This window comes from Cryptotermes secundus, unplaced genomic scaffold (assembly GCF_002891405.2).
Source record: "Cryptotermes secundus unplaced genomic scaffold, Csec_1.0 scaffold941, whole genome shotgun sequence".
In the NCBI taxonomy this organism is placed as follows: Eukaryota; Metazoa; Arthropoda; class Insecta; order Blattodea; family Kalotermitidae; genus Cryptotermes; species Cryptotermes secundus.
Genome location: NW_019739977.1, coordinates 828,388 through 851,346, shown reverse-complemented (window position 1 = coordinate 851,346; position 22,959 = coordinate 828,388). Strand labels below are relative to the sequence as shown.

Genomic DNA, 22,959 nt, shown 5'->3' with positions numbered 1-22,959 from the left:
GTAACGAGAGCCGAAGTATAAACGTCTGTCAGCATTTGACAGCAGTCAGTTGGAAGCCATGAGTCTACAGCCAAGGTCAGCACTTGCAGTTGGTGTTTAGCCATGAGCATGGAAGCAGATGAATCTCCAGTGTCAGGCCACTACCTAGTAATGACTAATGAAATCATAAGAGACTGAGAAGAATTTGTGTGCACTGTAGTGATTTATGGAGTGTGTAAGTTAGTGAGAGTTTTATAATTATTTGTAGTTATGAGTCATAAATATTCAATGAATCCAATTATCAATCCTAACAAGTGTCAATGTTTTAGTTTATTTAAATAATTTATAAATAGTTCTGAAAACCTCTTTTATAGCATTATGTAACATAATGACACTATAGAATACAGTGTTGTATTTTCTTTCAGACAAATTTTACTAAAATATTTTAGCTCTGTAGTTCCGAAGAAAAGTACATTATTTTAATACAAATAATATTAACACTTAACACTCCCCAGTTAAAACCTGGCCATGCATGAATGATGTATTACAAGAGATTTTAATCTCATATTTCTGCTCAATGAGGGTTAACCTAATGTGGTTCATTGTCTAATTTCAGGCATGCAGAATTGAATTTCACCGCCGGCTCAAAGTATATCATGCTTGGAAGGCTAAGAACAAAAGGAAAACAACAATGGATGAAAATGAACGAGCCCCTCGTTCTGTTATGGACGCTGGTATGTTTTTTACTGCCTAGTACTTTTTATAGCATTTTAATAATATGTGTTAAGTTGCTAGTTTAATTTAACTGAAGAGAAATAAAGGGACAGACTGGCCTTGTATTAGTATGGGAATTAGTATCTTGCCATGGAGGGGTCCACATACTCTACTTGCACTTTGGCATTAAATGCTTGAGTGGTTAGCCTTCACTCCTGGGACAGTGTCTTCATTGTGAAGTGGACTCAAGAGCTCTCTGGGTATTATGATGTTGGGAAAAGTTCTGTTGCATATAGTTGAATCCCAGTTATGAAGAGTTGGTATGTTCTAATACAATGTTGATGTCCCTATTGTACTGACAGCTTTAAAAAATGCTTGTCTCATGGGGGTCAATACTTAAATTAATTAAAGAATCTAAAAACTACTGAGTGGAGTGTAAGGTTCAGAAAATACTGACTAGTTATTCTGCTGAAAAAAAAAAGTTTGAATTGAAGGCGATACTAATAAATACACTAGAAATATAAGGTTTTCTTAATATTTTGACTTGCAAGGATATAATATATATTTCTTTTCCTTGGCACTACAGCCCCAGTGTGCCTAGGCCTACCTCCATAAACTTCTCTGTTCACTATAATATATACATATATATATATTAAAACTGTTTGCTACTGTCATTTAATCATTCTTCATTTGAACTAATTAGGAGAACCGTAATTGTTAATTTCAGCTACTAGAGTTCCTCGTGCTGCTGTTAAGACACCAATAAACATAACTTCACAGCGGTATTTCCGTATTCCTTTCGTCCGCTCAACAGCAGCTAACAACTTAACAGGAGGGAATGAGTCTACTTCAGGGAACAAGCGGGGTTGGTGGTATGCTCATTTTGATGGACAGTATGTAGCCCGGCAGATGGAGCTACACCCCGAGAAGCCTGCCATCCTTCTTGTAGCTGGTGAGTAAATCGCTTTAATTTATGTGATATATTTCTGAAATTCCATTTTGGTACAAAAGTTATATATACAATGTCTTGAAGCACTTATTTTTGTCGTTATGCTCATAAATCATATTTCATTCAAGAAGGATTGCAATTTAGAAGATTATATCAAGAGAAGTTCCAGGTAAGAGAAAGTATAATTTTGAATGTAACATTCATGTACTGTGGTAGTGTTGCTCATGTTTTTCTTTTTTCTTTCATTTGTCCTCAAAATAAGACTCTGCATGCAACTTTTCTATGGCAGCTTAATTTTTATCTCAACTACGTGTTTTTGTATATTATATATGGGATTAGATACAAAACTTTTTAATTTTAAACAGAGTTTTTTATTCATTGCTAAGAAAAAGTTGTATGAAATAAGACTGTCAAGAATTATTTTAGGTCCTTTTGACCCGTTTTTGACAATGTATTAACTATACCGCATATGCTGCTTCACATAACCCCTGGGGGTACATGTACCCCAGTTCAGAAACATTGTATTGTGTGATGATAAGTTTTTTTTGTTATTGTAGGTGTTGATGATATGCAGATGTGTGAACTGAGTCTGGATGAAACAGGACTCACAAGGAAGCGTGGTGCTGAGATTCTTGAACATGAATTTAACAGAGAATGGGAACGGCACGGGGGGAAGGAATATGTGGCACCAGCTAACCGTAAGAAGTAGACCATGCAGAAATGTAGGAATGACAATTGTATGTACCCAAATTGCTGAATTATACATCTGAATAACGATGGGGATTCTCCTAGAATTAGATAAGAGGTGATGGAGGTGGTCCGAAATATAGACGAAAGGATAACATAGTTCCTTGTCTTTTATTCTAAGAAGCAATGTGAAATGACAGAAAATTGTTTGTTACAGCCTGTTAAAAATATACTGCTTGTATATAGTCTGTCAAAATGTGATATAAGATAGAAATGCCAGAAGTGAATTTCAGCAAAATGTTTGGATAAACTTCTGAAGTTAAATAAATGGTTTGGATGACTAGTGCACAAATGAAATGGATAAACTAGGTAATGTCTAGTTTGATTGGCAGATGTAATAGTAAGTGTGTGTAATATGATAGCCCATTTATATTAATTTATTGATATAAATTTATAAAATCTGAGTATAAAACCAATTATGCCATGTCTGATCTATTTTTAATCCACAATTTCCAAGCAAGCCTAGTCATGCATGTCATTATATATATGAAATGTGCTTGGAAATTCATATATATAACCATAAATGATTTTACTGAAGGATAACACATACCCCACATCATACTGTGTACAATTATAAAGTCGGCATTGTTTTGAAGCATAGGGTGATTTAAGATTTCTCGTCCTAGGCTCCTCTGAGCCTATGCACATAAATCCCTGTCAAACTCAAGAGGAAAATGTGTTAGTTTCTGTCTTCTGAGAAGAAATGAGACACAAGGCTTGTAGGGAGTGGAATTCCCACCCCTGTGGCTGTATTTATGTCAGTGATCAAATAGTAGTGAGAGAGAATTATTATGTTCAGTCTTCTATATTCACTTTGAGAAACTGCATTAATTGTTCCTTCCATAACATACAGATTGATCCCTGGTAAACTCTCTTGAGCTGAATGAGCAAATTTGATATATATTTGTGAAATTTTGCAATAGTTTTCATTCAGAGTACTTTTTTACAGTTAAAACTTGAGCATAATTAGAAAAGTTATAAACACTTGCACAATTTTTTTTTGTGCATAAACATCCCTTAAATTATATGTGTTCTTAAGTGGCATAACATAACCTATTCCTGAGTTATGCAATGAAAGAACTGCCAAACTTTCTACGGCATATTTAATTAAATTTAGTGGTACACTGACGATTCCATGTGTAAATGGATATACAGAAATATCCCAACACTGCATCTGTGATACTGTGTTTTTCAGTAACTGTTATTTCAATATAAGAAAATCATAGATTCAGACTAATATACCATTCATTGACAGAATATAATTATGTCATGCAATTGTCACTATGTCCTTATAAGCAACTCATCAAGTGAGTCTGTTACAGTGGACTTGAATAATAAATGACACATATATAAGAAAATAAATATGTTTGCAGCCAATATTATGGTAATTAGAACATTTTTTATGAGCATCATTATTTCCAATATAATTTTTCATTGTGGCTTATACTATTTGCATACGTCTTGCAAATATCCTTAAAATCAGAACATATCATCTTTTGTAAGCCTTGGAAAAGGAACTAATTTCAAACTTCCTATAGCTGCAATTAAAGAAATTATGAATGCAAAGTATCCAGAAATATTAAACACTATCAGTGTTCTTTATTAGCAAATTAATGTTTAAAATTAAATTGTGTAGGTCCTACATGTGTTGTGGAAGCTTATGAATACAAGGAATGGATGACTTTTTGCCACATTATTTATATTAGAAATACTGATAACAGTATTCAGTTTCTGATCTATATAGGTTAATAAATATTTCAGGGTTGTTTAGGAATAGAAAACAGTATTAAACTGTAGAGAGAATACAAAATACATTAAGTAAAAGAATGCACAAGCATGTAATGTTTCACTGAAATACTTAATTTTGATATAAACAATTACAAAACATACACTTTTTGTGCCTCTGTATTATTATACATAGACACTTAAAAGTAATGTAAGTACATAAGCTTTAAATGAAGTCTTAGATTATGCTTTGTGAAAGAGAAATTACAGTATGTTACTTATGAACCTTAAATAAAATGATAGTAGTAATAACAGTTTGTTTCCTTTAATTATGGATCTGTAAAATACTTAATGAGGATTTATTTGTGTATGTGTGCATGGAAGTGTGGGTGCCAGTGTTTATGTGTGTGCATGCTATGGCCATGGGCCATGGGTATAAGGAGTCATGGGTGGGTGTCTGCTTGCATATGTGGTGTCACACTTGTGTTTATGTGTGTCCACATGTGAATTTCCTTCCTTTATGCATGTGACTTAAAAATTCTTACTCCATAAGCCAAAATAGTTGAGTGAAGTTGGTTGGTTTCAGATGAATTTTAGTGTCTAAATGGTGGAAGATGCCGTATGGAAGGAAACTGAGTAGGAGCTGTTGGAAGACAGTGATAAATGGATAGTTGCTAGTCAGTCTTAGTCATACATGTCCCCTGGGTGGTGCAAAATGAGCAACAATCCTGGCAAAGCTTCCCAAAAGAAAAGTGCAAACTTCTTCAAGATGCAACAAAGCAAGAACTTGAGTGCTCTCTATTGGGAAGCAAGAAGCAAAATGGGTTAAATGATCTCAAATGCAGCCATTGGAAACCACGCAATCAACATGACCAACAAAGAGGACTGTCAAAGGAAGAAGAAGAAGATGTAGATAAGGGAAAAATTAGATACTGGACTCTGCACGATCAATTTATTTGAGTTCATGTAAACTAAAATTCAAATCAATGTAAAATAGGAAAAGGATGCTTATTGACAATTTGTAGCATCACACGTACATGTCTGCTGAATTTGATATTCATGTTTTTCATGATGGTCAATGTTCATATCACAGTCATCTGAGTAATGCCACCTTGCAATCTGGTTGGTGGATACTGGAAGACGAACATATGTCTTCATCTCCAGGGAGGGTGGGAGATGAAGACTGTGTTTTCCATTGAAATGTTGGTATCTATCTACCAGACTACTTTGTGATTTATTTTAGGACTTTTCAGTGGCCCTATACTACATGTCAAGTGACCTCATCATGGTGAATAATGAATTGAAGAAGATGTGGATTGAAGCAGTCATGGCTTAAATGAGGTACTATTCCAGAATTTGCTTAGAAGGACTGTAGAAGAACATGAAAACCATGTCAGAATAGGTGGTGTCCCAGCCAAGATTTTAACCAAGCAATACCAGCATAGAAGTCTAGAGCATTTTTGCTACACAGCCTCCTCAGTGACAGGGTGTCACTACTACATAAATATCTGCTGAAGAAGATGTTGATTGCTTGTTAAAATGGGGGGGGGGGGAAATATGGCACTGGTTTCCTTACAGTAATATTGTTCCCACTAATTCTGAATTGAAACACTATTGCTGTATCATTTCAGGAAGAGTTCAGTGTCACATTTCCATGCAGGGATTACATAAATCATGAATATTTTACCTCTATACCTACTACAAAATACCATCTTTGCTACAAGAATTTTTTTTATTATGTTAGAACTCTGTTATCATGAATTATACAAGTTAGTAGTAAAGATAATAATTACAAAGGTCAGGAGCTTCCATTATGTGGTGTACAATAGTTTGTATTGTTAAGGTGTGCTGACAGTCACGGCCAGTCGACAAGATGCTTTACTGGTGTATTATAACATGTTCAGATAGCACACACTGAGATTATGGCTTTTCTGCATTGGCTGTGACTGGCTCCTGTGACTCCAAGTATAACACACGCAGTCACAGGAGCAAGACACAACACAAAGCACAATACACACAAGAAAGTAGGAAGAATACTCCGATAGAAGAAGATAGGTGTGACTCGCGTATTGAGATACGACATAAGGATGACAAATCCTGAACAGTTTTAATATTTTTAATATTTAAAATTTATCAATATATATGACGAATATATATTTTAGTATAAAGACAACAGGGCATGCAATGAAGTAGTTTGACGTACACCGAAAAGCACCTGAAGATGGCACTTTTGTGCTGAAACATGTAGTGCAAGAGAGAAGAGTAAGGTGAATAAATGTATGCACTGTAAGACGGTTAGAATAAATCACGGACATAAATCAGTGCAACAGGACGCTAAAATATAACATTATCTTTACTACCTTTAAAGATTCTTAGTATGGCAAGTGATGCTACTTCACTACTTCACATCAGTGGTGTTGAGACATATGCACTGAAGTCCTATAAAACTCAATTCAATCTTTTAAAGGAATTATGTTACAGTCAATTATAAATTATTCAAGACTAATTATGTCAAGAGTTTATCTTTTCAGAAGACGTATGGACAAAATAATAATCTGAAGCGGCCTCCGTAGTCTAGAGGTAACATTCCCACCTCATGACTCGTGGTATGCAGGTTCAAATACCCGGCGGAGGTCATCGAATTTTTAAGGGCGGAAAAATTCAGGGAACAAGTCCTCCGGGAGGGACTTTAAGCTGTGTGTCCCGTGTCATAACTTTATGGCACGTAAAAGAACCTCATATCTCCAAAAGAGATCACTGAGCCGAATTCCAGGACGTTTCCTGCCCAACAATAGTCTCTAAGGCCTCTGATAGATGGGGGAAGCATTATAGACATCGCTAAGCAAGTGGCCGAACTCGCTTGCTCGGCGGGACTGATGGTATGAACCATTATCGGTAGGGTATAGAGACTGGTAGAATATCATAGAGGGAAGCACAATGGACCAATACTGGTCTCAGTGCATGGGGAAACCCAACCTCTCCAATCACTAACTAAATAATCATCTTGGTAATACACATAGACTTGAATTCAGTTAAAACTAAATTTTATTTGAAACTCCTATTTTCTTAAAGAGTTCTGTTACTTATATCTTTTACTGAATCAGGTATGTGCAGAGACTTTATGAAAAGAATACGTAAAGTATACTAACCCCTGTATAACAAAGGCTGAATATTTGCCTTATAGGAATAGGCACATATGATGAGTTGAAACTTATTCAATAACCATTGTGGATGAGCAGAGTAGGACAATAGGATCAGAGGGGGAAATGCTTACACAAGTTTTTGTGTTTTGTTGAATTCAAGTTTGAACTTTAGAAAGTAAAACAAAAGTTACAACCTTTTATAATAATTATATTTATTCTGCAATTTACATTCATGTTGAAATTGATAATGTAATATCTAAGTGGTACAGTACCCAGTATTGAATAGTATATTTAAACAAGAGGATTTAAATTTTTAATACGTTCTTGATTTGGGTTTCTAAATGGGAAGGATGTATGTATTTTCAACAGCCTTATGTCTTCAGTGTTAATGTTTTTCAGAAGTGTATCATATTTTATCTTCTTTGGAAATGTTCCGTATGTCCTTCACTGAAGATTAGGCCACAAAATCTATTTAAATTAGCCTATGGATTAGAGATAAATTTTAAACAAAATAAACACTTTCAAGTTTATTTGCAACCACAGCCATAATTGTAACATAAATTAATAATGTCTGCTACTTTGTGAAAGCGTACACAAAGTCACAACTTTTATCACTTCCCTATGTCACATATCAAACATATGCTCTCTCTACATGAAAAGCAAAGCCCATTGTATGCATTAACTTTGTGTATAACTAAATGCAGTCAAATTACAGTCATTTTGTTTCATTCACTTAGTTGTATTTTCCAGAGGGCTGTGCTGTGGGAGGTATCCAGCCACCCAGATCTTTCTCCAGAGCTTCTGCAACTGCAAGACATAGCCTATCTTGACTGGGGGCTGCTACTATCTGTAACGCATAGAAAAGTCACTTGTGGGGGAACAACATAAGCAATGAATCTTATGTTATAAAATGTTATATAATTCATATAATAATTTAATTTACTTAATGAAACACTTAAGATTAAAAGCATAAACTAATTATATTTATATGTGAGAGATAAATGAGATGGCAAAGATAATGACTTCTACATTTCTCACATTATTGTTAAATATTTAAATCAAGGAGATTAGAAATGTCTGAACGTGTTACTTAGACATGGAAAAGAAATTCTATCCAAAAAATGATTAGCTACATGCTGTAGCCAAGAAATGATATAACTTTCATGCATTCATCATTGCATATAATAGCATTTCAGTACCTATGATTTCACACGGGTTTTGGACTGATCTAATTTTTCATACAGTTAAATGTTGCTTACCTGAATACCTATAGGCATGCCTTCCTTATTGAATCCAAGAGGAACATGTGTTGATGGTAATCCCAATACATTAAATATCATTGCATACATGATTCCAGCAGTTTTTGTGAACATTTCATTATGGTAATAGGCAGCAGTAGGATGTGTTGGGTATAAGAATATGCCATTGTCACCAAGAATATCCTGGAATCAAGACTGAAATTAAAACAAACCATAGTCATAAAGCTCAAATATAACAGAACTTCATGAAAATATCTTCTTACTGTAAATTTTTTCTTTAGAGCTTCATTCTGATCATAATAATATTTGTACTTCCACTTTGGAATGAATACATTTGTGACTTGCAGCACATAAAACATTAAGAGGGAAAATGAGTACTTTGATGCACCAATTAATGCCTTCAGTATTTCCAGGAACAAGCTATGTGACCCCTGAAACACACAAAACATTTATTTCAATCTCTTGCAATAAAAGACTTTAACTCCATTGAGCAGAATCATTCCTGAGAAGCTGACAGTTACTATTCTGTGCAAGAAATTTTCCACTGTTCATGAACTGTGAAGACCAATTACAGTGTTAGTAAAAGATTTGGTACCTTCTAAAGGCATTCTTTTATGACATCAGACATACTTTACTTACTCATTTCTTAATGGTTAGTGGAGATAAAGGTGACTGCAGAATACAAATGCCCACTTAAAACTACTTGCACCTGCACTGGTTGTCAAGATTCCTGAAGTCCTGTTTGATGCCTTGGTGGCATGCTGCTTTGGCACAAGACAAACTTAATTGTTCCATATTTTTTACTAGTATTCGTTTATATATCTGTGAAACTTGTGTTTTTACTGTGATTAAATGACAATACAACTCTATTTTTGGAGGAACCTTTTGCCTCCAGAACGCTGGAAGCCACCCACACGACTACTACATTTGAGTCTATGGATTAATGTTTAATATAACATACAAGTGCATGTGCATATATATAATTATCTATTTATTTATTTGTATTTTTTAGTTTAAGATCAACACTCTTAATGATTATATCAGGTGTACTGTATGTAGTTTTATCTAGCTGATATCTGACCTTGGGGTTCTCAGAATCTTCTAATGCATTTGGTATTCCTTGCAATCCAAAAAAGACTGAAATGCTTGTTTCTGCGGAAACTTCCATTTCTTTGAAATTTCCCTGGAAAAATAGAATATTCACAATTTATATAGATTGAAACAATCCTGTTTTAATTATAAAGAGCCAGATTTTGCTGAAGTAGTTAAGAAATTTTCAATCTTTATGGAATCTGATGGTTCATTACCATGTTCATAAGAGCCTGCCACTCATTTCTCTTCTGAGTTATATGAACCACATCACCACACCTTTTTCCTTCAAGTTCCGTTTCAACCTTGTTTTTCATCTGTACCTCAGCCCACCATGTGGCCTCCTCCCAGTAGATTTTTGGCCCAAACTTTTGTACAAGCCCAACCTATCTCATTCTTAAAGAACTGATTCCCCAAGTGGTATTTGTGGAGGTAATAAATTATGAAATTCTCAAATATTGTACTTCTAGACATTATCAATAATCCTGTTTTTATTTAGTTTTTCAGAGACTGGATCCTGTCTCCATCTTCAGGTGCAACCTACTCAGTTTGGCCCAGTAGATAGAGCTAGTCCCTATCTCTGGAGACAGGGACTAGCTCTCTCGATTTGGCCCAAGATGGAGACAGAATCCGGTTTCCAGTTACTGTGTGTTTTAAATAAAAACAGGACAATGGATAATGTCCAGAAATACAATATTTACATTAATATACCATTGTCACAAACTCTTAGATCTTATTTATGAAATTCTCCTTTATGCAGTCCTTTCCATCCTGTTACTACCTGTCTCGTAGATCCAGATATTTCCTTCAGCACCCTGTTCTCAAACACCTTCAGTCTACATTCATCCCTTAGGGTGAGAGATTTTACAGCAATACAAAACAAAGATGCATCTTATCAAAATTTCAAACATTTGATGTGTATTTAAAGAAGTGTTGTGAGTTCTATAAAAGATGCTGAAAAGCAATTGACATATTAATTACCAATTAAATCTTAGTTGCACACTCATTTGATCCTCATTTCTCAGTTAGTCGAATTGCAGTTTTATATTACAGTCTTACTAGTAGCTCAGTAATCAGTGTCATTTACATAATGCTGGCATATTTTTATTTCAATATTTTTTCTTCCAACTTTGATTTATATTTAAAATTTACAGTCTTTGAATATTCATTTTTGTTTACTTTTTAGTCCTATAAGTAAAGACTATCCATCATGTTTCTTTTTGTTTTAAAATTATTATTTCATACAAACCTGAAAGACCAACAGAATCTATTAAAATTAAATCAACAGATACCAACAGGAAGTTTATGTCAAAGAAAATAATAATTTTGCATTTGCAAATACATATGTTCTGAAATAACATTTATAATAACCATTTGTATTTTTCTTCTATAATCTTACCCCCAAATTTAAGAAAACATCTATCCATTATGCTTGACATTTGAGATTTTAGTGTGTATGATAATTTAAATATATTCTAGTCCCTTGACTTACTCTTTCAACTGATGTACCACATTTATTGTCTATAGTAAATGTTCTCATGTCAAAGTTACATCTTTGCTGGAAATGTCCTAGGCCTTATATAAATTTCCTGCCCTATTAATTAGTTCATTCCCAAATGAACCTTGTAATCATCCCATCATGAACTAATTACAGTATAATATTGTTATGTATTAGTGACTAGATGCAGGGTTTGGATTGGCAATTGGATTTACTGGACACTTGTAACTGGCAACTACAAATAATTATAATGCTATCAGTAATCTATTTACTTAAGAAACCACTTCTGCAAACAATAAGTCTTCTCAGTCTGCTATGTCTTCACTCTTCACTCTTCACTGCATGGTAGCAGCGCCCAACAGTGTCATATTCTGTTTAAGTTGTTGGCTTTCTACAATCTCACACCTGGTCCTCAACTGCCATTCATGTCCAGTTCAGTCAAGTAAATTGCTGCTGGTCCTCACAAACATAGCTGTTCTTGGTTTCGAGCTGCATCAGGACCCATAATATATATTTTTTCCAAGACTGTTTATGTGTTTGGAAATTGGATCTCCCCTTCGACAGCAGGAAAGGTTTGTCTTTATGAGTATGCAACTGGTTCTCATCTGACACTGCAGTTAAGCCACTCATGTCAAGTAAAAAGCACATTATGCCCGACTGTCAGCCAGTCAGTCAGTCTTGGTGTCAAGCCCCATCTGGAGCCCAAGACTACATTTTTGTTGCTGTCAGACAGTTGAAGTTTTGTTGATGTGAGGCACCCTCTCTGACAAGAAGTCAGGTCTGTCATTTACCACAGTCATAGTCGTTAGTACACGTCGTCTATATTTACAATTTTATATGTCAGCATTCTGCATATTCAGTCAGTTGTCAAGAGTCCAGTTCTTTGTAGATACCTACTGTTTACAGTTTTACATGTAGTTAGTATGTATGTGCAATATATACAATATATCTTTGTCTGAGTCATCATATCACAATATGTGAAAAGAACAGCCTGTTTACTGTACAGAATTATTTCTGAAATTTCAGTGTGGTAAGTTAGGGCTGACTATTTTCTGAATGGCAGAAGTATGCTAAAATTTTATATAAATTACCAAGCACAGTGTTTGAATTTTCTTCTACATGATTAGTTATTTTGGTAAATCTGAATCTTACCCCTGTTGCTGGCATACCATACTTTCTATTAAGGTGTTTTGTGACTGTGTGGATGGCATCTTTGATGTCTTGTTCTACAGGCAACAAGGCCAGAGATTTTCCTGCTTCAGTCATATAAAACACCTTCAAATTATGAAGATCCACCTGAAAGTGACACTTAATGTCAATGGCTTTATCAGAATGTCTGGCTTTATTACATTAAAGCAATTCAAACATGGTCACAGGTCATATCTTGAACATAATTCTACTGGGTGTGGTAAAAAAACGTGTTTGTAATACATGGAACTCTCTGTTAACTGTGGTAATGGAGGGGAGCGGTACTATGGATTGAGAACAATAAATAATCCAAAAATCTGGAAATACCCACTATCCACGCTGTATTCAACGTGGAAAATTATTTCATTATTACTCACTGATTTGCTAAACAGGGATAAAAAAGAAGATTAACAACACTCATTCTCTGGTAGCATAGGAGAAAAAAGCAATGAAATAATAAATTAGAAGTTGCAATAGCTTGCAAAGATATACAGTCTACTGCAAATCATTGCAAAGCATCACCGGTACATACTGTCTTCCTGAAGCAGATGTAAGGGACAACATTTAAATCATTATGGGAAGCTTTAATGAATAACTAATGGGTTTTAAGTCTCACAGCTAATCTGCACAATATAACTGACAAGCCATTATAAATCACAACATAAACAGACAGTGAGGAGGAAGAATTTTTAAATTTAAATCTTGCTGAGATGTTTTGTCATGCAGGTTATATTTGCCCACATACATACAACTGGCAGAATATATGACAAAAATTTGTGCACATTGTGGTTTCAGGAATATTAAAATATTATGCATGTGTTCAAATATACGGGATGTCCAGATGAAAGGTATCTAAAATAAAAAATGTATATATCTCAGAAACTAATTGTCATATGCCTATCTGATTTATGTCATCAGATATGAAGACTGAAAGTTTTTTAAGGCCAGCTTACTTGCATGCACCAGCTGGTGACCTTCGGCAAGCTCACTACTGGTGTCAACACCACAAGAACAGGTTCAATGCATGTTTTGGCTAGCAGAGTTGCAATCTCTTACAGCTGTCCAACATCGTTTTAGAACGCAATATGGAAGTCAACTTCCTACATGGAAAAGCATTCAGTTCTGGGACGATAAACTGAGTGCTACAGGTAGTCTGCTGCATGTAAAATCTCCTGGAAACACACGGACCTTTGAAGAAAACGTCAAATGCATGAGAGAGGCATTCCAGTGAAGTCCATGCAAATCAATTCGTGATGCTAGCTTGCAGTTACAAATTCTACTTTCAGTGATGCATGATGTGTTACACCAGAGGCTCCACCCAAAAGCATACAAGATTCAAATAATTAGTGCACTAAAAGTGAGTGACCAATTAGCACACACAAACTTTGCTGTGGACATGCTAGAAAGAACTACCACATCACCTGATTTCCTTCACCAAGCGTGCTTCTCATACGAATAAACCTTCCATGTCAGTGGAGTTGTAAACAGGTACAACTGCAGGATTTGTGCAGTCAAGATCACATGTCACATGTGAGTTGGAGAGAGGCAGCCCCAAAGTAAACGTGTGGGCCGGCTTAATGCACGACAAGTTGATTGGACCGTTTTTCTTTTCGGAAAGACTGTGACCAGACGTTTGTACTTGGACATGCTGGAGCTGTATTCGCTGCCCCAATTACCACCGCATACTATCCTCCAACAAGATGGGGCACCATCACATTTCTGCCACCATGTTAGGAATCACCTGGACAATAGATGACTGGGAGATTGTTTGGCAGATGTGGACCAATCACTTAGCGTCTTAGGTCTCCAGATTTAACCCCACTGAAATTTTTCTTGTGGGGTTATATCAAGAATAGTATCTGTCAGGTTAAGATCAACGTCTTTAACACCTGATACCCTGCATAAGGGACGCTGTGGCTATGGTAACACCACACATGCTTCATGAAATGTGGAAGAAAGTTGAATATCATCTGGATATATGTCACCAAGGGAGCCCACATTGAAATTTATTTAGAAAGTTATATATTGTACTCAGAAAAAGCTTTGCTGATTTCCTTTGTAATGGTGTAACTCATAAATGTGTATAATAAATGCTTCCTGAGATATAATTATTTTATTTTGGATACATTTCATCCGGACACCCTGTAATGTGTTTGCCTTCTTGGGAGCTGCTTTCATTACTGAAAGAATATTAAAACATGACCAGCCTTCCCAGTGTTATGCTGATGGCATATATGGTATATTGTTAGAGATTTTCACACATGTCTTTTACCCCTGGATTGAAATTTCAAAAGTTATTTTATGACCTTGCCAAGCAGGGCTGGTGCAAGCCTAAATGCAGCCACAAGTGATGAGAGTAGCACCCTCTTCTTAATTAAGAGAACTTATCTTTCTCAAAATTGTCTCTTAGTAATAAACATTCTCGGACGTTATGACGGAACCTACCATCGGTGGCTTAATGCTTAACAAATGAGTTATAGAAACAATAATAAAAATACTGTGTCATCTGGTCACTGGCAGCTTGTGATTACAGAATTATGTCACAGTGACATTTTACACTTGATGTTTACATTGCTGCAAAGTGTGTTTATGTAACAGCCAGTCAACTGTAAATTACAAACAAGTGAAGAGCATAAATTAATTTTCATTTAATAAAATTACAATGTTATTTATTTGTATTTTTTAGTTTAAGATCACATGTGATATCCCATGTGACTGCTTGGTTCACCTGTCATGTCATGTCAGCCCTGCTGTCATGTTACCTCTTTTAGTGAGTTCTTTCCAGCTTCTTTGTGACGGTGTATAAAGCTGTTTAAGAAAAGGGTGTATCTTGCTATCCATCTTAAGAAACCCATTTCTCTATGTCATTTTTCTCTTTACTCCACGTTTTGCTACCATGTGATATTTGTATATTTACTATATATTTGCAGTTAAAAATTTACCCTGAAGATAATTCGAAATTTTCATCATCCTTCTGCAGAAAATAAAATTCTGTAGTGTAATAATGAATGCATAATATTTGTGTTGTGCCGGTCACGGTAGCCAAGCGGTCTAAGGCATGCACTGTCTTCGCTCGCTTCGAAGCTGGGATCATGGGTTCGAATCCCACTCAGGGCATGGATGTTTGTGTGCGTTTTTCTGTGTTTGTCTACAGGTAGAGGCCTTGCGACGAGCTGATCACTCACCCAAGGAGTCCTACCGTATGTGTGAGATCTAGAAAAACCGAAGTGAACAGAGTCCATGGAGGTAGGCCTTGGCCCACTGGGGCTGTAGTGCCAAGGAAAAAAAAAAAATATGTGTTGTGATCTTAGTTCATGCAGTTACTTTCTACAGCTTAAACGATTGATTTCGTGAATCAATACTGCATTTATGCAAGGATATGAATGATTTTTCATAGTGCTTGCTGTTCATTAGAAGACCTGAACTAGAATGTGTTTTAATTGGCTACCAAATTGAAGAAGAAAATGAGGTAAAAAAGGGATTAATGTTTCTAAGTCACACAAATTCTTGTGCTGATAGATGAACCATCATGATATTACTGCAAAACCATTAGATAATTTAGCATCTGTTTCTCTGTAAGTGCCTCTCGTCAGTAAATTTAATTCCAATTCCTTTAACATTAGAATTACCTTCTCATATAATTTAAGTCTGGAAGCCTTATCTCCTGCCATAACAGACATCATGGGTTTAAGATCTTTGGCATATCGAGCAATTGGCCCTACCACAAGATACTTCTGGAAGTCTATATCTGTTGCATATGGGAAGTGGCCATCAATAGACACATAACCTGAATACAGGAAGAAATAATAAAATTTGTATTCAAATTTCACAAACAACATAGTATTCTTTTTGTACTACCAAGTCAGTGCCTGAGCATGATGCCGACTGGTCAATTAGAGATCTAAAATTGAGTTAAGAATCCGCAAGACTAGAACCATCTGAGTAACTTCATAACATTACAGAGCATTAATATGTACAAAGAGAGAAAGAGAAACATATGTGCCTAAAATATTTTATGTCTTGTATTCCAGTATTTTAGCAGTAATAATTAATTTTTATTTTGTCATTGATAAATTTGATCTTATACAGCTCCTCCTACCTGGAGTTGGTTTGTGACCGAAGATACCATTGTACATTGCTGGTACACGGATAGAACCAGCCACATCAGAAGCTACACCAATCACTGATGCACCTGCACCTATTAATGCAGCCTTTAAGAAAATAAATTTAAAGGTTTTCACAATGGATTTTGTACCGTTGTTACACGCTGTGATTAAAAGTAATTTTGTAACCACTGTAACATTGCAACATAAAGGGATATTTGTTTGGTACCTCAGTATGTGTCCATCTCAGAGTAATCATCGGGGTGTACTTTTAACACAATCACTCAAGGTTTCTGCAAGATTTATTGTTCATCCTGAAAGCTTGTATTATAATTAGTAAAAACAGAAATGGTGCACTGCATTGAGTGTTATATTGACAGCATAATTTGGAAAGTCATTATGATATTTTATGTTGCAATTTGATAGGGCTTACTAAATTAGTTTCTATTTAAAAGCATTAAATTTATGTTATTCTTCAGAAACATTTTCAGTATGGACTACTATGGCACAGCGTGTTAATGGTTTAAATATTATATACAGTAAGAGATGATGTGAAAGGAATTACAGTATATATTAACATTAAGAAACAAGCGTGAGATATACGTAGTATATGCGATTACAGCATCCTTGGGTATTATGTTCTTTGAAATACGAGTACAATTGTGTTCAATTTCTCAAAAAAGTTTCTTAACATCTAAAACTGTGCTTGAGGTAATTTCTTCAGTTTGGATCTATTCAACAAGATGATAACTGAGAAATGAGTTATTAGTTGAAAGGTATAATGACAAAACAGCAGATGAACACAATGTCACTATGTAGCATTCATAATTTTATACATAAACGTATAAGAACAGTAAAGTTGTTCTTGTACTTAATGAAGGACCAGACATACAAATTTTGGTGGAATAACTCCACACACATTCTTAGCCTTGGCACTAGTTAGAGACTATGGGCCAGTTTCACTCTCTAACTGCTTTATTAGTCTCTGGTATCCACCGAACACACTTTTTAAGTAAAGCTATTTCCACCACCTAAGCATCATAACTATCAGTCTCAATAACACGTATGTAGGAATGAGTCCCCAAATTTTAATTAAAACAATTTTATCTCCCTTACTTTTTCTAGTGATCTAGTGATCTGTTACCTAGTTCTCAATATTCACTTCTACCCCTGATTGTGTGCTCAGTTTCTGGAATGTGCCACAAAGGTGTGTATTTGAAAAGAAATCTTATATAGTACAACACAATATTTAGCGCAGGTCCATGAGCAGCTGTAAACTAATAGTATTTATGTTATTATATTTCTTTTGTTCGTGATGAGGAAGCCATAGAAACTTGCAAAGTACTTAAAAATATAGGCTGAAATGAAAAGGGAAGTAAAACAAAAGACATTACTTTTATATCCATTACTGTTTCACTAATTAAAACCCATGTAGTTAATAATGTATCGAAAAGTGTGTAGAAGTAGTAAATCCTACCAAAGCATTTTGAGATTCTTTGTATTGTTTCCATCAAGATATTCTTCTCTGTGCTCTTATATTCATATATCTCTTTATGATGCTATAACTATTACAGGGGATGTGTAATGATGGATGAGAAAAGGTACAGCAGTTTTGAACAAATAGCAGATGAATTGCCCACATGGGAGAGTAAGCAGTGAATATAAATCCACTTATTTTTAAGCTGTACTAGTAACCATGGTTCAACAACATTTCGATATTTTACCTCACCACCTGAAGAACCTCCCGAGGTTCTCAAGGGATTATAAGGATTCAGTGTCCTTCCAGTGACCAGATTAGTCGTTTCCAGGCTGAGACATAATTCTGGAGTGTTTGATACCAACAAAGGAATAGCACCAGCTTTTCTAATTAGTTTCACTGCCTCTCCATCTTTATCAGCCTTGATTCCACGCCTTGGCAAGGAACCTACACATTGGCTCATTCCTGATGAACAAAATGGAGGGTAATATTAGTTGCTACTATTATCTGTAGCCAATAAACAAAAACTTCAGTATTAAAGCATGCTGTTCATATTTATAACCCAAAATAATCTTCTACAATAGTAGGTTAATATATTGCTTTGAAGGACATATCCCTTATATATACAGGGCTACTATAAATGATTCATTCGTTTTTAAACGCTATATTTTCCAAAGCATTGCATGTACAAATATGATTGATATATAAAAAGAACCGTAAACTCACTAAGTTTTCTTCACACTCTACAAATGTTCTATGTGTGCCCCTTGGGTCACACAACACACATCCAGGCGGTAGTCGAGCTCGTTCCACACATTTTGTAGCATCATCCTGTCAATGGTCATCACTGCAGCATCGATGCGGTCCCTCAGCTCTACTAGTGTTCTTGGCAGTGGGGGTACGTAAACATGATTCTTAATGTAGCCCCAAAGGAAGAAGTCACAAGGCGTTAGATCAGGTGACCTGGGGGGCCAAGTGAACGGAGCTACGTCATCCTCACCAACACGCCCAATCCAGCGATGCCGAAGTTCATTGTTTAGGTAGCGACGAATATTGCCGATACCACCGCAAAATGCTTTGTTTACATAGTGGTTCTTTTCCGTACTCTCTTTTGAATGCACGTTGCACTGCTATAACAGACGAACATCTCGCATATTCCAACAGACAAAAACTTTTCTCTTGCGTTGTCGCCATTTTGTACAGGCACTGAACTCGTGCTGCCAACTGGTGCATACAAACAAACTTGGTGAGTTTACGGTTCTTTTTATATATCAATCATATTTGTTCGTGTAATACTTTGGAAAATATAGCTTTTTAAAAACGAATGAATTATTTATTGTAACCCTGTATAATAATCTTAACCTATGAGTGTTGTTAATACACACATTCCATTAGCATTTCATTAAAAACAAGAAAGAATCAATTCCAAATGTTTCTCACAGTGGTATACGACTGGATGTCTGGACGGTCTGGACTTCATCAATTGTCTAGTATTCTGAGCGGTACACAGTGTCTCTTAAATGACGTCAGGCGATAATATAGTGAGGTATCCAAAACATTTAAGAAATTTTCTCTCTTTTGTTCTCTTCATAGTGCTACACAACAAAGTCCAGAAACATAGTAATGCCAGGCAATAAGAAATGTAAAATATTTTTCTAAACATTTTACAAATGTTAGAGAGGCAGTATGGATGCTAGTATGGACAAAGTGGCGCTGGGTCAGGTTTTCTCCAAGTACTTCAGTTTCCCCTGCAAATCTTAATTCCACCAATTGCTCCACAATCACCCTCACCTGTCATCTGGGGCTGGTACAATAGGCCAGAAGTGGCTGCAGTGCAAGGGACTTAGTCCCACCCCACTAGCAATAAAAAAAATAAATGGATGCTAGTACATGACATAATTTAAAGCAAAGTGAAATACTCGTACGTCTCAGTTAATATGTTTATATTGTCACATGATAAAGTGACTATAGACACGGTTTGGATTGGTAATTATATTTATTGAACACTTACAGATCATAACTTTAACTAACTATAGCGCTATTGCTAATTCATGCACTCTACAATTTACTACAGCATGCACTAAGTCTTCTCCATCTGCTGTATCTTCACCAGTTTTTGTCTAGTAACAGCTTCAATGCTGTAGACTCCCCAACTTCCATGTTCACGTCCTTACTGGCCGGCAACTGTCTCACAACTAACTAAATTCTAGACCTGTCCTGCTTACAACACCTCAGCATGGACCACATAAAAAGCACTGCTTCCAACAGTTTTTTATTGTTGTGTCACATGGACAGCATGGAGAACACCTCCCAGTTTGTCCATTGGTGCATGTTAGGAATCTGTTACCTAACAATGGTCATTGTTCACAGAGCATTTACTTAGCAATGAGTCTACATCTACTACAATATTGCAAGAACAAGTGTCAATGATGGAAGAATTTCTTGGTTCATAAATTATTAGAAGATGGTGATAAAAATATCTCAGCTATGGACAGCTTTCTTAACTAAACATTATAGTAAAACAATTTCTTTCACTCTACCATTTCTTATAAATATTATCTCTGCCAATGGTGTCTCAAGAATTAATGCACTCATTTTGAGTGAGAATGCAGAATAAATGCAATATTCATACTTTGAAAAAAGTAAGTTTTTGCTGCTTCATTTTGAACTGCAAAATTATTTCAGTGTTGCTTCCCCTGTTAGTAACACTGTTGTGTCTGAAGTTGCATATAATGATCATTTTCTCTGTCTCAGAAAACCTATAAATACATGTGAAATTTGAGGATCCGATGACAGTGACTGCGAAGATTACTCTCTTTTGGAATGTGAAGACATGTGGCCTGATAAATCAAAACCAATAATTCAGAAGAATGCACTCCCTCCATCTCTTCATTGTATAAGGTGGAGGCAGTCTGTTACTCTGAAATCTTACTAACAGTCTACCAGACTTCATGGTGTAACAATCCAGAAGACAGTAATTCCCGTAAATGCACTCTGGGTAAATTGAAGAATTTCTTAACATTAAAGCAAGTTGTACATATAGTTAGCACTGTGCTTTAAAAGGGTAATATACATTTCACTAGGTGATATCTCTTCGCTAATTACTATTCTGTTATTTGTCAGAAAGTGAAGCAACTTTGCAATGAAAATTTGGAGAGTGAGTCTTACTGCGCTCAAAATAAATGTATCGCCACATCTCTGATTTTAGGTTAACAACAGTGGTGTAGTTTTTGAGAGAGCTTTGTAGTTCCATATTTTTATATATATGTCATGTATGCATAAGTAATCGTATGGGGGAGGGAGTGGGAGAGAGAAATGAAAATTAAATATATTTTTTGCTTTGAAATTGTGTCTGTGAGTAAAATGAAACCCTATCTTTGCTATTTTTCTAATAACGTTTGGAGGGAAAATCATATTTCTGGAACTACAAACATTTATTCATGAAGTGATATTGAATAGTTTCACTTATTTCAAACATTAAGATTCAGACCTATCAAAACTTGATTGTTCATAGAATGAAAATTTTGCTCATATATATGCATAAATGTGTAAAATATTTTTCCTTTGAGTGTTTACCAGCTTATTTTGTTTACAGCTTGTACACATATTTTGTTTTTTTCATTGGCATAGTCACAGAAACGTTTGAGAGAGTTTACTTGTATTTTCTTCTTCCTCTGTATTTAGAAGAGGCTATCAGTGCTTAAGAAGACAAGAACCCAGTAATTTTCTGATATTTACATAAGGTCTGGTCAAACACAAAAAGGAAATGGTTGTATAAGCATTTGATGTGGGTAAAGTACATCTACAGTATTTGTGCATACTTTACTGTATGTCATCAAATATTCTTTAAAAAGAAGTATGGGTATTATGTAAGTAATTATAGTATTCAGTCTGGCAGAAAGAAGTAGAATGGCTTCATGAACAACTTAATGTTCATAAATTTTGTGACTTTTACAGTAGTAAGAGGAATTTCATTTTTGATATACATATTTTCACATCATGAACAGTTTTCACGGAACAAATTCCCTTAACAAATTGAGGGATAACCGTATTTACTGTATTTGGCCTAATTCAGAACAGATTAGTCAGACGTAAGACTTTTTATTACATTCTGTTTGATGAAGCCTTTTGTTGAGAAATAAATCAAGAAACTGGATGTCAATGTCTTACATGTTTACAGAGTTATGGTTTACTTACGCAGTTGTGACAGATGAGAGAACTGTGTATTAATATATCTTATAAATTACTTTGTTCTTTGAAGTTATTCAGTCCCGTAGACTATCTTACTATCAGAAATGTATATCATCACTATTGTTTATTGAGTATTATATGAAATCTGACGGAATTTTCAGTATTTGTAACTGGCTTTCCATGGCATAGAACTCTTTATTTGGAATTAGAAATTTGGTAAATATAAGTGCTTGATATTATACAACCTCTGACACCACAGCTCTCCTTCACAGTGAATGGGACTCCAAGTAATGGTGTTTCTTTTTCAATTTCTTGCTCTGTTTTACAGTGTGAAGCTGTAAGTCTGTCAACTTCTTGAGCTTCTCGGAGGGCATCTGCATAGCGGTCTTCCACAACAGCATTGAGGTAAGGATTCACTTCTTTTATTCTTGCGATGTATGCTCGTACAACATCCTCACTGCTCAGCTAAAACATTTTTTTCCCCGCTGTATTAATATTTGCTTCCTGTACATTTAACTAATTCAGAAATATGTATTTGGATGTGCATAAATCAAAATCTTCACTCTCAGAAGGTACTAGAATTGAATTGAATTGAATTTATTTACATTCTATAAATCCTAAGTAGGTTAGTACCTTTGGATACAGAACAAGTCAAAAGGTTACATACATAAGTACAGGCAATTTTAGCTTAAAAATTAATATAACTTAATTTTACATCATTCTCTATTTACATTGAAGTATTCATCTAAAGAGTAGAAGGAATGAGCATGTAGATAATTCTTTAACTCTGATTTAAACTTTTTAGTNAGCGCGGCGCGCGCCGATAAGGAGAAAGGCTAGTTACGGTGAATGGCTGTCGAAAAGGCTAGTCGTTGAGCGCGGTCGTAAGAGTCATGA

The 22,959-nt window shown here is 35.3% G+C and overlaps 2 protein-coding genes across 3 annotated transcripts in view; one reads left to right on the top strand and one right to left on the bottom strand.

The window, feature by feature from the left end:
• Positions 1 to 4,428, top strand: part of LOC111872254 (myosin heavy chain 95F) — a 103,504-nt gene extending 99,076 nt beyond the window's left edge. Inside the window, exons 22-24 of the mRNA XM_023865964.2 lie at positions 596 to 713; positions 1,421 to 1,645; positions 2,200 to 4,428. Of these exons, the coding sequence (XP_023721732.1) occupies positions 596 to 713; positions 1,421 to 1,645; positions 2,200 to 2,351 (495 nt within the window). The 3' untranslated portion in view covers positions 2,352 to 4,428. The remainder of the gene's footprint in view (positions 1 to 595; positions 714 to 1,420; positions 1,646 to 2,199) is intronic.
• A 3,020-nt stretch (positions 4,429 to 7,448) lies between these two features.
• Positions 7,449 to 22,959, bottom strand: part of LOC111872251 (fatty-acid amide hydrolase 2-A) — a 30,425-nt gene continuing 14,914 nt past the window's right edge. For both annotated transcript variants that reach the window (XM_023865960.2, XM_023865961.2), the window contains exons 3-11: positions 22,308 to 22,527; positions 18,119 to 18,336; positions 16,391 to 16,502; positions 15,921 to 16,078; positions 12,256 to 12,399; positions 9,598 to 9,699; positions 8,780 to 8,947; positions 8,517 to 8,699; positions 7,449 to 8,104 (exon numbers count right to left, since the gene is read on the bottom strand). In XM_023865960.2, the coding sequence (XP_023721728.1) occupies positions 7,991 to 8,104; positions 8,517 to 8,699; positions 8,780 to 8,947; positions 9,598 to 9,699; positions 12,256 to 12,399; positions 15,921 to 16,078; positions 16,391 to 16,502; positions 18,119 to 18,336; positions 22,308 to 22,527 (1,419 nt within the window). In that variant the 3' untranslated portion in view covers positions 7,449 to 7,990. The remainder of the gene's footprint in view (positions 8,105 to 8,516; positions 8,700 to 8,779; positions 8,948 to 9,597; positions 9,700 to 12,255; positions 12,400 to 15,920; positions 16,079 to 16,390; positions 16,503 to 18,118; positions 18,337 to 22,307; positions 22,528 to 22,959) is intronic.